The 13356-nt window shown below is 35.0% G+C and overlaps 1 protein-coding gene across 1 annotated transcript in view; it reads left to right on the top strand.

Moving 5' to 3' along the window:
- suclg2 (succinate-CoA ligase GDP-forming subunit beta) overlaps nucleotides 1-13356 on the top strand; it is a 116583-nt gene that overhangs the window by 51662 nt on the left and 51565 nt on the right. The window contains exons 3-8 of the mRNA XM_088636278.1: nucleotides 413-512; nucleotides 1624-1714; nucleotides 3097-3249; nucleotides 4603-4692; nucleotides 6436-6532; nucleotides 11264-11425. Of these exons, the coding sequence (XP_088492404.1) occupies nucleotides 413-512; nucleotides 1624-1714; nucleotides 3097-3249; nucleotides 4603-4692; nucleotides 6436-6532; nucleotides 11264-11425 (693 nt within the window). The remainder of the gene's footprint in view (nucleotides 1-412; nucleotides 513-1623; nucleotides 1715-3096; nucleotides 3250-4602; nucleotides 4693-6435; nucleotides 6533-11263; nucleotides 11426-13356) is intronic.

Here is a 13356-nt window from a genome sequence, read left to right as displayed (position 1 = left end):
TAGACCTTGTGGCAGTATGGCACTTCCTGATACTTTGTCTGACAACCAGTGCTGTTGTACATTAAGATATGACTATTTTAGGTCTCGCTACATTTTTGAACAATCACGGTTTCATAATTATTTTCCTACCTTTATAAGTATATCATCTATCCATGCATTTCAAGGTAGGCTTGTGGACATCTAGTAAATGTCTGTTATGAAATGCATGATTATATGGCAATATACAGTCTTTCCCTTTGCATGTTTACGACCTTAGTTGCAACACCAAAATATTTTTCAAAGTAAAAACCTTGTACAGGAGGATTACTACTGGGGAAAAAAACATCTGAACCAACAATAATTTCCAAGTTTTATATTAGGGTTCATTCAAAATACCTGTCTCAATTTTCTCTTTTTTTTCCTTCCCTTTTAGAAGCTAAAGAAATTGTTTTAAAGGCCCAAATCCTTGCAGGTGGACGAGGAAAAGGGGTATTCAACAGTGGGCTGAAAGGAGGTGTACACTTAACTAAAGAGTAAGTAAAGTATAACTCAACATTTCAGCTTCAGCTGCAGCTGAGAGAGGAGGAAAGGAAAGCAAAAGCTCATCTGTAGAATTTGCAAAATGCTACAGTTCCTAATTCAATGCAAAGCTTGATTAATGGCATAATAACACCTCATGCATCAATGTCATCCTAAAAAAATGTTTTGAAAAAGCACTGAACTTAGTGAAACTGGGAAAAAAAAGTTTAGTGAAAAACATAGTGAAAGTTTTTCTTCCCTACACAGAGTTGGATATCAGCATGGTATGTCTTCTCCCACAGTCTATCAGAATAATGCAAAACTAGAGGCTTAATTTACTATGTTTAGCATTTAGCTGCCCAAAGGGAATGAATATTTCTGGTGAAAAGAATTGTTAAAATCCCAGGTAAGTGTATGGAACTGTGTTACCAGTGTTCACACAGGCATAGTGGAGATTTTATTGATATGCCTTTTTGTAAGGACATTACCTTGACAATAAAACTTCACTTCATGTTAACAGAAGACGGTGAACACAGCACCTACCCTGAGGCTGTGAGATGCATAAACTCTCCACTTTAATTTTGAAATTTTTGCACGGCTCAGTGTTATTCTGTCTCTCACTGTTATTTATTTTATTACTGGTGTGTGTTGAGAATGCTATGTGAAGATGTGTTGGGTGGGTGCTTTCTTTTGTAGGATATTTATATGGTATGTCTTTTAATTCTAGGAGCTCATAAAACTAAATTCCTTGCAACTCGTTATTATGGCAATAAAGTATTGAACTTAACAGAACTTAACAAAAATACAGAATTCTGAGCTAACATTGTAGGTCTGCTTTTTTATTACTGAAGCTGTTGTTTTTGTCAATCTGAATGTAAACATGCAGCTTGCAGCAATTATCCTTAATCTTTACGTAATAGGGTAGAAAGACAATAACTAACATTATTTTGTTGTTAAAGGAATTGTGGCTCATTGTTGTGCTTTTCATTTGAATTGTCAAAAAATGTTACTGAAAAGGACTCTCAAAAGCGAGTAAACTAGCACCACATTTTGGCTTCTACGGTGTGGAATTTTGATACAGAAATAAAAAGCTTATCTTACTGAACACTCCTTCTGTCTCTACAGCCCTTCAGTTGTTGCTGAGCTGGCAAATCAGATGCTAGGCTTTAATCTAACCACCAAGCAGACTCCAAAGGAAGGTGTTAAAGTGAAAACGGTAAAGAGGGGATTGTGGGCATTGGATTTGAGGCAAGCAGCATTATATATGAATGACAGTTTAATAATGGATTTCATGTGCATAAATGATTGTACAGGCACTGGCTTCTTGATTTTTAATTCCCTTTTCACTCTTGAAAATTGAAAAAAGAGAGTTTCAATGTTTTGATGAGTGTTGACATGCCGTCTTTATGAGGTGTGGTTTATTACATGTTTGGTGCTTTTGCTATTCAGTGCTAAAGCATATGTTCATGTCTACAAATTGTTTTATCGGTATACAAGCATTTCCACTGAGATTTTCAGTGATGTAAATAAGTATTTATATTTCCATGTTCATAGGGGAAAAAAGATTTTCAGATAATAAATCCCTCGTGAGTTGCACTCTTACAGAGTTTGTCCCTTGTGTAATATGGCCTGGAGCTTCCCATCAAGGAATCTGTTCATTTCCATTGTTTAATTACCCTTTCTCTGCATTCCTTTTCCTTATGACACAACTGACACAACTTTTTAAAGAAACCCCTTAATGTCACAGTTTCTCATTTAAAATAAAGGTCTCCTGGGGAAATATCAGAGCAGCTGTAGGATCTGGTTAATGTCACAGGCAATCACTACTCTAGTCATTATACGTAGTTGTTACAGATCACATGCAGATTGATTTTTACCTTTTGGGTGTCTTGAGTTTCATTGGAATAATTCATTATTAATTGATTACTTGCTTAATGTGGAGTTCTTCTTTAAAAAAATAAAACTTTAGTCGGGTTATCTCGTATCTCAATGGTATGACACATCCCTCTAGATTTACCATAATATCAGTTTTCTTTTTGTCTAGTATTATTTTACAATCTAGATTGCATTCATATGTAATTATTCTTATGTGTTTATCTTCCAACTCCCAGTATTGTTTTCTTCATAATTCTGTGTAGATAAAGGGATTTTAGCACAGTAACTGCAGGGACCTCTCCAGCAGAGCTTTGAAAGACCAAGCATTATTATTATTATTTGGAGTTTTAGTGTCAGAGTTTGTTTGAACAAGCAAGCTGTTGTGCATTTATTTGAGCTTTATTTTCTCATGCAGCAGCCTTTTTCTTCCTAGGCACTCCTTGCTTTACTCCTCCTGGCGCAGAAAAGAAAGAACAAAATGTGCTGGATCCCATCAACACAGGAAATAAAACACTAAAGCACTAGCTTTTAACTTCCATTGATTGTTCTTTTGGGAGGCATTATGAGTTTTTTTTTCTGTTTTATAGATCTATATGTTGTAGAGCAAGAAACAGTAATGTACACTTACCAGGCTGCTTAGTCAAGGCCTTTTCATATTCTGTTTTACCATTCTGCAGAAATTTGTAAATCTGTGGCAAGCTCACAGTGTCCTTCAATGTGCAGGTGATGGTGGCAGAAGCCTTGGATATTTCAAGGGAAACGTATTTTGCAATCCTGATGGACAGAAGCTGCAATGGGCCAGTTATGGTGGGAAGCCCGCAGGGTGGTATGGACATTGAAGAAGTGGCAGCTACCAGCCCTGAGCTGATTTTTAAGGTATGGTTTGCAGAATTACACAGGCAATTCTGTACACAGTCTTTTTCCTGTTTGAAAAAATGAGTCGGCAGAATAATACTGATACTTTACATGCCTTGCCAGTTAAATTAATCTATTCTTTTCATTTATTTCACATTTGAGGTAGAGACGATTTCACATTTGTGTTCCCAGGGCATTGTGTGTCCACGATGAGTATCTCCAGTCTAAGAATTGTAGAAGCTGATGTTACAATGTGTTTGAAAATCAAACATATTTTGTATACAGTGGTTAAATACAGAGAAAAGCCAGATGGAGGAATGAAGGGTGGAATGTTTCATGCTCACAGAATAAGCAAATATGAAGCCTACTTCATAAAGTGTTCTTCCAAAGAGAAAAAAATAAGTGCACTCTAATGCCATGATTTCTGCCAAATAAATAAAAATGGCCAATTAAGTATTGTTAAGCTACAATGAATCCCTGTATGGTATTTAAAAATAGATGGCTTCATTCCTGTTGTGATCGGGGGGTATTTTCAAAACAGGTGGAGTCTAAGTACACAAAAGCAGTCAGACAGGGAGTTAAGCAAACTGAAGCTGTACTTTATTTGTAAAGAGCACAAGTGGGTTATTCAAATAAAACCAAGCTCCCTTTTGGAAGCTCTGCTTCACTTCCTCTCTTGCCTCTCATCGGTCACCTGTTCTTATGTCACACAAAAGCAAACCACTCTTTTCTTTCCTCTCAATGTAATAAAAACTGCAGTTTTACTAGATGTTACGAGATAGAAGTCATGTGCCCATGTCCATGGCTAAGCGATAATAGTAATGGTAAAAGGACAAGCACAAGTAGAGTTTTGTGTGAGGATGTCGAGCAGTTAAGTTGATGTTTATCAGAATGGGTGTGAAAGTGAAGTTTGGGAGTCCTGATGTCCAGTTCCTGCTGCAAACTAGAAATGATGCAGCAACCAGGTGCTACACACCTTTTGGTATTTTTTCCCCCAAGAGTGGGAGATTCTTAATTGGACTTGTTTTTTTCTTTTGGTAAGGTGCTTTTACATTATAAAACACATTTCAGCAGTTTTCTTTGGGTAGGGTCATATGAATAAAATACTTATATTGTTATACAGACCTACTTGTTACATTGCACACAAAGTGTATCAAAAAGTGAAAATCGTTACGTGACCCTTTCAGTATGTTCTTCAGAAGAGGAACATTTCTGTAGATAGTTTGACAATTGTAAAACCATCCTGCAGGCTGTAGTTTTTGACTGGCATGTTGCTTGTATTAAATCTGTATGGATTTTAAAGTGGGTGTCTACTTCTTTTAATGGTATTCAATTAATTCAGTATTCCATTTCTTTTTTTCTCGTATTCAACAGGAAGTGATAGATATTTTTGAAGGGGTTCGAGATGATCAGGCTCTTCGCATGGCAGCTAATTTGGGATTTAAAGGACCTTTAGAACGACAGGTAATGGACACAGCCACAGATTTTTCACCCAAAACAATGTGCTTTGATTTAAAACATCTATAGCTTCAACCAAAATCTTTCTGATCTGATTCTTTAGTGCTGATTTCCATTGTTTAGTGCTGAAACTTAAATGAGTATTATTATTTTAAAAAGAGGAACTCGATGTTATGAAATGAAAAAAAAAACTATAAAGAAATGGAGTCGACTCGCAATTTACTCAGGGGCTAGGGATTTTGAGCTGTGCATAAAGCTAAATTCACATATAGTCAAATTTTACCCTATGACAAAAAAACCCTACTAACCTCTTACGTTAATACAAGATATTGAATAAAAGTGTTAAAACAGAAAATAAAAGAACATAAGACAACTGTATAGATTATATATTATATGTATAGACTATATGGATCTATAGATTTATAGCTCATGTAGGCGTGCATGATTAATTTCTCAGAGAATAAAGCATTTTTTCAATATTTTTTATTTTATGGAGCCGACCACATAAGTTAAGAGCACTTAAGTAGATTAAGAAAGACTCCTGTTGTATCAGAACATGTTTGCTCATTGATTTGACATGGATTTCCACAGCCGGAGGAAATTACTTGCTACTGTATGTGTCACAATGGCCGGTTAGTTCCTTTAAACTTTAGTTCTTTTATAAACTTTAATTACCAGTGTGTGCTTTATTCTTGATCATTTGAAAAAAAAGTTTGATTCAGATCTTGACTCCAGTTAAAATAATGTACTTTGTTGCTTTTTCCTTTTTGTATTTCTGAAAGAGGGTAGCATAACTGTCTCTGTTATCACATAGATTTCTTTTTAATGAAGAGGACAAAGTAGTAATGACATTGTAGGACTTTAAATTACTAATCATTTTAGGGGAAAAAATCCCTTGTTATTTCCCTTGTCTCTTCTGTGTGACAGCTACTTATTATTTTTCCTATTATATCTTTTCCCATACTAAATCTGTGACATTATGACTCATGAAAAATTGCTATGTGAAGACTTTAAAAAACATTTTTAGACTCCAAATGGTCTTTAAAATACATTGAACTTTACATTAACTCTTTATCAATTTCAAGAGGAATAAACAAAGCAAAGCAGTTTTGTCTTTAACATCTGTGATTAAGAAAGGCCGTATAGTGAACACGATCACTAGCACTTTATTTAAATAGTAATCTTATTTGTGAGAGGTCAGCCTGCCCTGACATTAGGGTTTTTAAAGTTTATTATAATCATTTTTTCTTTGTTGTGATAACTTTATAATCATGCTGACTGGCATACATTTAATGAGAAATTGAATGCAACTGCAGTGCAAGTGGAAAATGTTCCTTCTGTGTTGCTAATAATTTATGATACACTATTTAATAACCTAGATTATTAACATTTAAACTAAATTTCTATTCTATTACAATTTCAACATATAATGTAAACATTAATTATAATGCTGTTTTTCAACAGCATGGAACAAAGCACTTTTTTCCATAGGAGTCTGAGATTCTGAAACTAAATTTATTTCAGAGACATTACATAGTAAGACTTTGAATATGTGGCATGTTTCCACTGTGTCAACAGTGATAACTGATCTGCCAACACTACAAAGCCATGTCACATGTTTTATTAAGCATTTTGTTTAAAAGACAAGGAAGGTATTAAGCCCGTCAATATAGTAGTGAGATTTTTTTTTTCCTTTTGCTTTGAATGCCTTTATTATTTTGTAATTATTCCTCTTCATAAAAAATACAGGCAGCAGATCAAATTAAGAAGCTGTATGATCTGTTTCTGAAAGTTGATGCAACTCAGGTTGAAGTGAATCCCCTTGGAGAAACTCCTGAAGGACAAGGTATGGTGAAAGAATAAATGTATTCTTTTGCATAAAGAGAAGTGGTTTGCTTGTTATTTTGTGAAAGGTACTGTAGTTGTGTAAGCACTTCTTCCCAGAAGCTTGTGCATGCCTAACTTTGGCTTTGTAAAGGTCCTTCATTAAATATCATGATCATATCCTTGTGCTCTGAATTATTCACTTCTAATTCCTTTTTGCATTTTTTCCTAGTCAGTCTCAAAAAGATCAGACTTAGCTTTTTCCAAAGGAATTGAATGATTTTTAAAATTGACATGTCTGGTAAACTGGAACATTTGTATGCAGGTGACAGGTGCATGGATACTGGGAAATCTTTTATTAGAATATTCTAAAGGAAGAAGTTCATCAAGGTTACAGACACAGTTTGAGCTGTAGAGCTGACTTCATTAGGAATGTTATTTAAAAAGAAGTTCATTGATCTGAGTCAGGTTAAAGATAACGGTTGTATTGCAATTTGTATGACACTACTGTTTTAACACTTGTGTCTTAACTGTTGCCATGATAACATCAATGTCTTTTATTTGACAAACAGTTCACTTTGAGATAATCTGCTGGTGGCCTCTTCATATATTTTGTGCTTTTAGTTATTAGCTCTAGTTATTTTTGTACATGTCACTTAATGAACCCCCCCCCCCCCCAAAAAAAAAAACCAAACAAAGGAGTTATTCTGTCTCGCACATCAATGATTAACATTGATTCATGTATGCAGTGGATCAGGGTTCAGAATCTCGTATTCTGGTACCTCCTACTAGTGTTTATAGTAACTTACTGTACTGTATGTAATACAAGAAGCTTACTGATCCAATATCAAATAGGAGAGTCAACTTGTTTGGTTAGAATGTTCTTCACAAAAGAATGGACTTTTGCCAGTCCATAAAATATATGTTTAATCTTTTGTTGGATGTTTTATTTAAAGTATTTTTTTAAATGTATTTAAAGGAATGTATTGGGTCTTACATGTACTGTAGGTATTGAGTATGTGTCCTAGTTAAATGTATTATGCATTCCAGGCCTAACCCGATTTTCACCTGTGTAGTTTCTGAGATAAAAATAGTAGAACAGGAATTTAACAGTGATTTCCTTTAAAAATATTTCCAGTAAATGACACCATTGGCTTTGACCTCTTTCCAGGCAAAATCTTAGATAAAAGCAGGCAAAACTTCAGCTAACCAGGCTAATATTTATTGTATTTTCAGTAATGCTCACAGTTTACACGGACTTTTATCGCCGTCAAATTTGTCATGACTGAGTTGTCATTGGAAAAAAAAATACCAGTGTAGAAAGATTAAAAAATCAGAGCTTGGTTCCAAACCTTTTTCTTTTAATTTTTTTGTATGCTTTGTGTAATGGAGAAAATGCATTCCAAAGATGTACCTACTATTTAAATATCTAACAAGCTGTATTTATCATAAAACAGAGTCAAAGACAAAACATTGGACCCCTTATTTGAAATGACATTTCTGGTAATGTTGTTCTAACTTGGATAAAGTTATATACAACTTATGGACTTGGAGATTTACATGCACTAATGTTTTTCAGTTGACTGAACTATGAGTCTCTCTGGGATGAGTTGTTGTTGAACAAAATTGACGAAAAGATTTTAATCTTAATAATAATAATAATTAATAATTGCTTACACTTATATAGCGCTTTTCTGGACACTCCACTCAAAGCGCTTTACAGGTAATGGGGACTCCCCTCCACCACCACCAATGTGCAGCATCCACCTGGATGATGCGACGGCAGCCATAGTGCGCCAGAACGCTCACCACACATCAGCTATCAGTGGGGAGGAGAGCAGAGTAATGTAGCCAATTCATAGAGGGGGATTATTAGGAGGCCATGATTAGTAAGGGCCAATTGGAAATTTGGCCAGGACACCGGGGTACACCCCTACTCTTTTCGAGAAGCGCCCTGGGATTTTTAATGACCACAGAGAGTCAGGACCTCGGTTTTACGTCTCATCCGAAGGACGGCGCCTGTTTACAGTATAGTGTCCCCATCACTATACTGGGGCATTAGGACCCACATGGACCACAGGGTGAGCGCCCCCTGCTGGCCCCACTAACACCTCTTCCAGCAGCAACCTTAGTCTTTCCCAGGAGGTCTCCCATCCAGGTACTGACCAGGCTCACACCTGCTTAGCTTCAGTGGGTTGCCAGTTGTGAGTTGCAGGGTGATATGGCTGCTGGCTGCATTAATTAATTAATTAATTTAATACAGTTTACAAAGATTTATTAAGCTTAACAAAACGTTAAATAACAGAATAGCAAATGTATACACATGCGCCTTAAATATCCTTTAGAAGTACGTGTTGTATGCCTTATTTTGATTCTAATGAGCTCTAACTTGATGTAGTGTAAATAAGTAAACGTGCATGGCATTCTGTTCTCCATGAGGATATTCTTTGAAATAGAATTTAGTGCATGGTATCTATCTTACTAACATCCATGACTAACAAAAAAGTAAGTTTATTCATAAACATTTGAGGGTGCACATACAGTATGATCAGTGTGCCTGAGGACTTGTTTGACTGGCAGCTCAAATGTGTTTTAGTCAAATGAAATTGAAGCAGAAAAATTGGCTTTCATTTCTCACACTATAAATACTCTATAAAACCTTGTGCTGCAAGATGGCAGTGGCCTGCAGGCTTCCGAGATAAAGGATTTATTCTCTTTTTTCTTTCAAGATCTTGTTTGTTAAATTTTTAAAAAAGGAAAAGTTTGTTTCTTTTTGAAGGGGATGGGTACTACAATAAGCCCAATGATTTTTCAGAATAAAATTTCAAAATGGAGAATTCACTTTAGTTTTGAAGCCATGCTCTCGATCATTGTATTTATGTAGATTATTTTGTGTGGAGTGTTTTATTTGTGTATGGTGACAAACAGGCTCCTTTGCTTCAGTGGTTGTTTTTTTTTGTGTTGTTTTAAGGATTTCAAAAAGAGATGAACATGAACTAGTTTGTAAGAACCAGTTCTTCCAAGTACTTCGGACTTTGGATGTTTTATTTAGTCCATTTGTTTAGAACATTTGTTAAAAGAATTATTTAATTTGGTCACAGAATTTTTTCAATGTGCCTCTTTCTTCTATTATTATTATTATGTTTTATGTCATGTATACAACCTTATTAAGGGGTTGTGTCATCGCATAAACCTTTTCTTTTGTTCAAGGGTTCTTTGCTAAACCTATCAGATCAAAGCATACAGCTGCCAGAATGCACTGTCTCTTTTATGCTAAAATAGCATTTCAGACGTTCTCAGACCGACAGCAGCTACAAAATAAAATCTCAGAGGATATGACTAGCTGTCTTTGATATTTGTTCAAAAGGAATGATATTCATCGCTATATTGCATCAAGCAATGACGCGACAATGGGAATTTTCTAGTCAAATAATTGTTTATAAATATTAATAAATCTTTTACTGCAGCCTATAGTTATGTCACGGTATTTGTTTGATAGGGGTTATGTACAAATAAGACAAATGTTTCTCTGAAATGAAAGTGGTTGTAGACTTTTTTTGTAGCCTGACTTCTCATTAAAAAAACTGACAGTGTGAGCTAGTTTTGTTGAGCAAAGACAGTTTTTAAGGGATCAGAAAATAACAAAACTGCATCACAGCACAAAATAGAAAGTAACAGAGGTGGTTGTAAGGTTTAAAGTAATAAATAAAGTTTACATTTTCTGTTGCTGCAATTGTGTTACATTTTCCATGGTGATATATGAGAGGAACAAATGTAAAAATGTTCAAATAAAGGCTGTTCTCGTAATAAAGAGAACCGAGGAGAGTAGCACATGATTTGAAGTATCTACCATGTATGGTTCTTTGTATTTCAACAGTGGGCATATTTCTTCCACATACTGGAAAATGTAAGTTCAGTTTATTACTTTTGGGAGCACAAGCCTGGTGTTATTTCCCTGAGAAGCGTCATTACACAATATATTTACCGTTATGTCTAGAATGAAGCAATATGGAAATACTGTCATTTTTTTCTTCTCCACTATTGATAGATGTAGGCACCAAAATCACCCCTTATAAATGACTGTAGCTTATTCTCAGTTTCATAAAAAAAAATTTTTTCCAAATAAAGTTTTGGAATTGTTGGTAGAGTTTGGCATGCAGCAAGAACATTCACCTCTTATTAGTTGATTTGCAGTTTAACCTTCAATAATTATCTTTTTTTTTCATTTGAAACATGTAGATAACTGTAGACAAAACGGTTTGCGTTTCAAAGATTCTCAGACTTATTATTTAATTCTGGTGAATAATGAAAATGCTGTATACCCTTCTTTTCCTAACAGTTTTATTCAGCAGACTTTACTGAATTCAGAATGCAATCTAAGTCTTTTTATTAGAGGTGAAAAAATCTTTTTACCACTGGATGCAGTGGCTTTCAAATTTATATACTGTAACATAACAGCTTAATTTGCATGTGATATAAATTCTAATTGCCTTTAAAGGCACAGAGGAGTTAATCAAATGCAGAGTCCATTATGCATAGTAAGTGTTCTTTTTTAGGTGCTGTCAAATAGCCGTTCACTCTGGGCACTTCATTTAAAGGGCATGAATAATTCAAGTAACTGGTCACTTTGCTAAGTGTTCTGTTAAGTTTTTTCTAAGTAGAATGAGGATCAGGCTTATTGTGTCAAAAAAGAATGGAAAATATAGATATGCAGAGTGTTCTGACTTTTGCTTGTCCTCATCTCTCCGAGCAGTGGTATGCTTTGATGCGAAAATAAACTTTGATGACAATGCAGAATTCCGACAAAAAGACATTTTTGCATTGGATGACATGTCTGAGAGCGATCCTGTTGAAACGGAGGCGGCAAAATACGACCTCAAGTACATTGGCTTAGATGGAAACATTGCTTGCTTTGGTAAGTAAGCAAAGCTTTTTTTTTTGTTTTGCGAAAATAAAATGTTATGTCACTGTGAGAAAATTACAGAACAAACGGTACGAGGAAGAATATTGTGTTTTGTTTAATCGGCAAATTGTAAGCATGTAAAGTCAAAGCTGGAGGGCCAGGAGTGAATTATTCTTTTTAAATGTGGCTTTGATTACCACTGGGTCCCAAGGCCTGATTCCCTGACAGTGTTAAATTCTCTCTGTTTGGTCCCTTGGCCAGTGTAACCATACTTCTGGTGCAGCCGTGGACTAGAGCTTTATGTGCTATAATCAGCCAAGCTACATCCACAGGACATCATATACCACACCTGTGAATAACTCTTCTGACATCTTTCATCTTGGTCTGTACTGATAATGTACTGATAAGAGTGCTGTGTAATTATGTGGTTAATTTTTGTAGGGTTTATAATGGCTGCTTATTAATGGCTTGGCATTTCTGTGAGTCTGCATTTGTGCCCTGCAGCACTCTGATGCATTCATTTTGTTTTCTCATTAATGGGAATTCTCATATAAATAGCTGAATAAACAAAGTGTCCTGGCTAATCAATTCAGCTTGTTAGTATTGGCTACTTTACTTATTTGGCTGAAACTTTGACCTTCAAATCCAAAATTAATACTTTGAAAACGGAAAGGGATTATTTCAACAGCCAATGTACTGTGTTCCCATTCTGTGTTTTTGTAATATTTAATGTTTTATTGATTTAAGTGAAATCAGTGTTGCAGCCCCTTCTGAATAAACCTAATTGCACATTGTAAACTTATAAACAGGCCACAGATCTGTAGTTTTGATCGTTATCCCATATTAACAACACCTCACGTGTATGATATTGATTCTCTGTATTTACAAAGTCAGAGTTCACCTTTTGTTCTTAAATAATATGGCTAAGTAGATTTCTAATTTCTCAATGATGAACACTAGGCACCTAATTCTCAGCTTTACTGTATGAAATGTAGCATGGCACCGCATCCTATAGAATGAAACAAATTCTTAACATCCACTTAAAATCTATAATAATTTACCAAAGTAAAAAAAAAAAACTGCTACAGTATCCTTTTTTTAATCATTGCACTTTCCTCCAACTACAGCATTAATTAAAATAATAAAGTAAGACATTTGTGTTAAGGAACAGGTTGTAATTTTACTTTGACTTAACATAATCACTGTTTTGGCTGGCTTGTGTAGATTTAGTAGAACCTTTCTTGGTTTGTTGCTTAACCTCTTGGAGAAGCACTAGTAAGGAATCTAGCTGTTTTTATGCTTCCAAATTAAGGCTACATGCCTGAGACCACACATAATGACCTCCGTATCTAATTTCTGTCGAACATATAAATACTTGCCGGTAAACAGGTGAATTTAAACAGTTTTGTTCTTGTTCATTTAATGTCCATTTTTACTGTGACTTGAACAGCTGTCTTAAACAATACCCTTTTTTCCCCAGTATGTGAATATATGAATATATGAGCTTGCGTAATGAGGTCCATCATAAATATTTGTTTTTCCTTTTGTTATTGATGTTTTGCTAGTCAAAAACAGATGATGGGGAATGAAAGAAAAATGAATAAGAATAGGTACAATTACTGCACAATTCTTTATTTACATCAGGTCCTAGCCCACGGGTGTTGTGATATCAAATGCAGAGAGTATTCTATCCAACACAAAATAATAAATGTGGGAATTTCTTGATGTTCAATGTCTTGTATTATGTGTTTTATGTGCCATGAGGCCTGTTAACCTTTCCCTTTTTTCTTGATCAGAACAAACAATATTTCTGTTAAACTATGGTTTTTGTGGTATCCTGTTCTTCCTTTGTGGTGAAAGGCAGTGATCTGTGTATGACACAGGTGGCTCTTATGTTTCTTAAAACTGAGCAGATGTAAATCCGTGATCTTATTTTTTCTGTC

Source organism: Lepisosteus platostomus, chromosome 6, assembly GCF_059453375.1.
Source record: "Lepisosteus platostomus isolate fLepPlt1 chromosome 6, fLepPlt1.hap1, whole genome shotgun sequence".
In the NCBI taxonomy this organism is placed as follows: Eukaryota; Metazoa; Chordata; class Actinopteri; order Semionotiformes; family Lepisosteidae; genus Lepisosteus; species Lepisosteus platostomus.
Note: the sequence above shows the minus strand (reverse complement) of the source record. Positions and strands in the feature narration are given on the sequence as shown.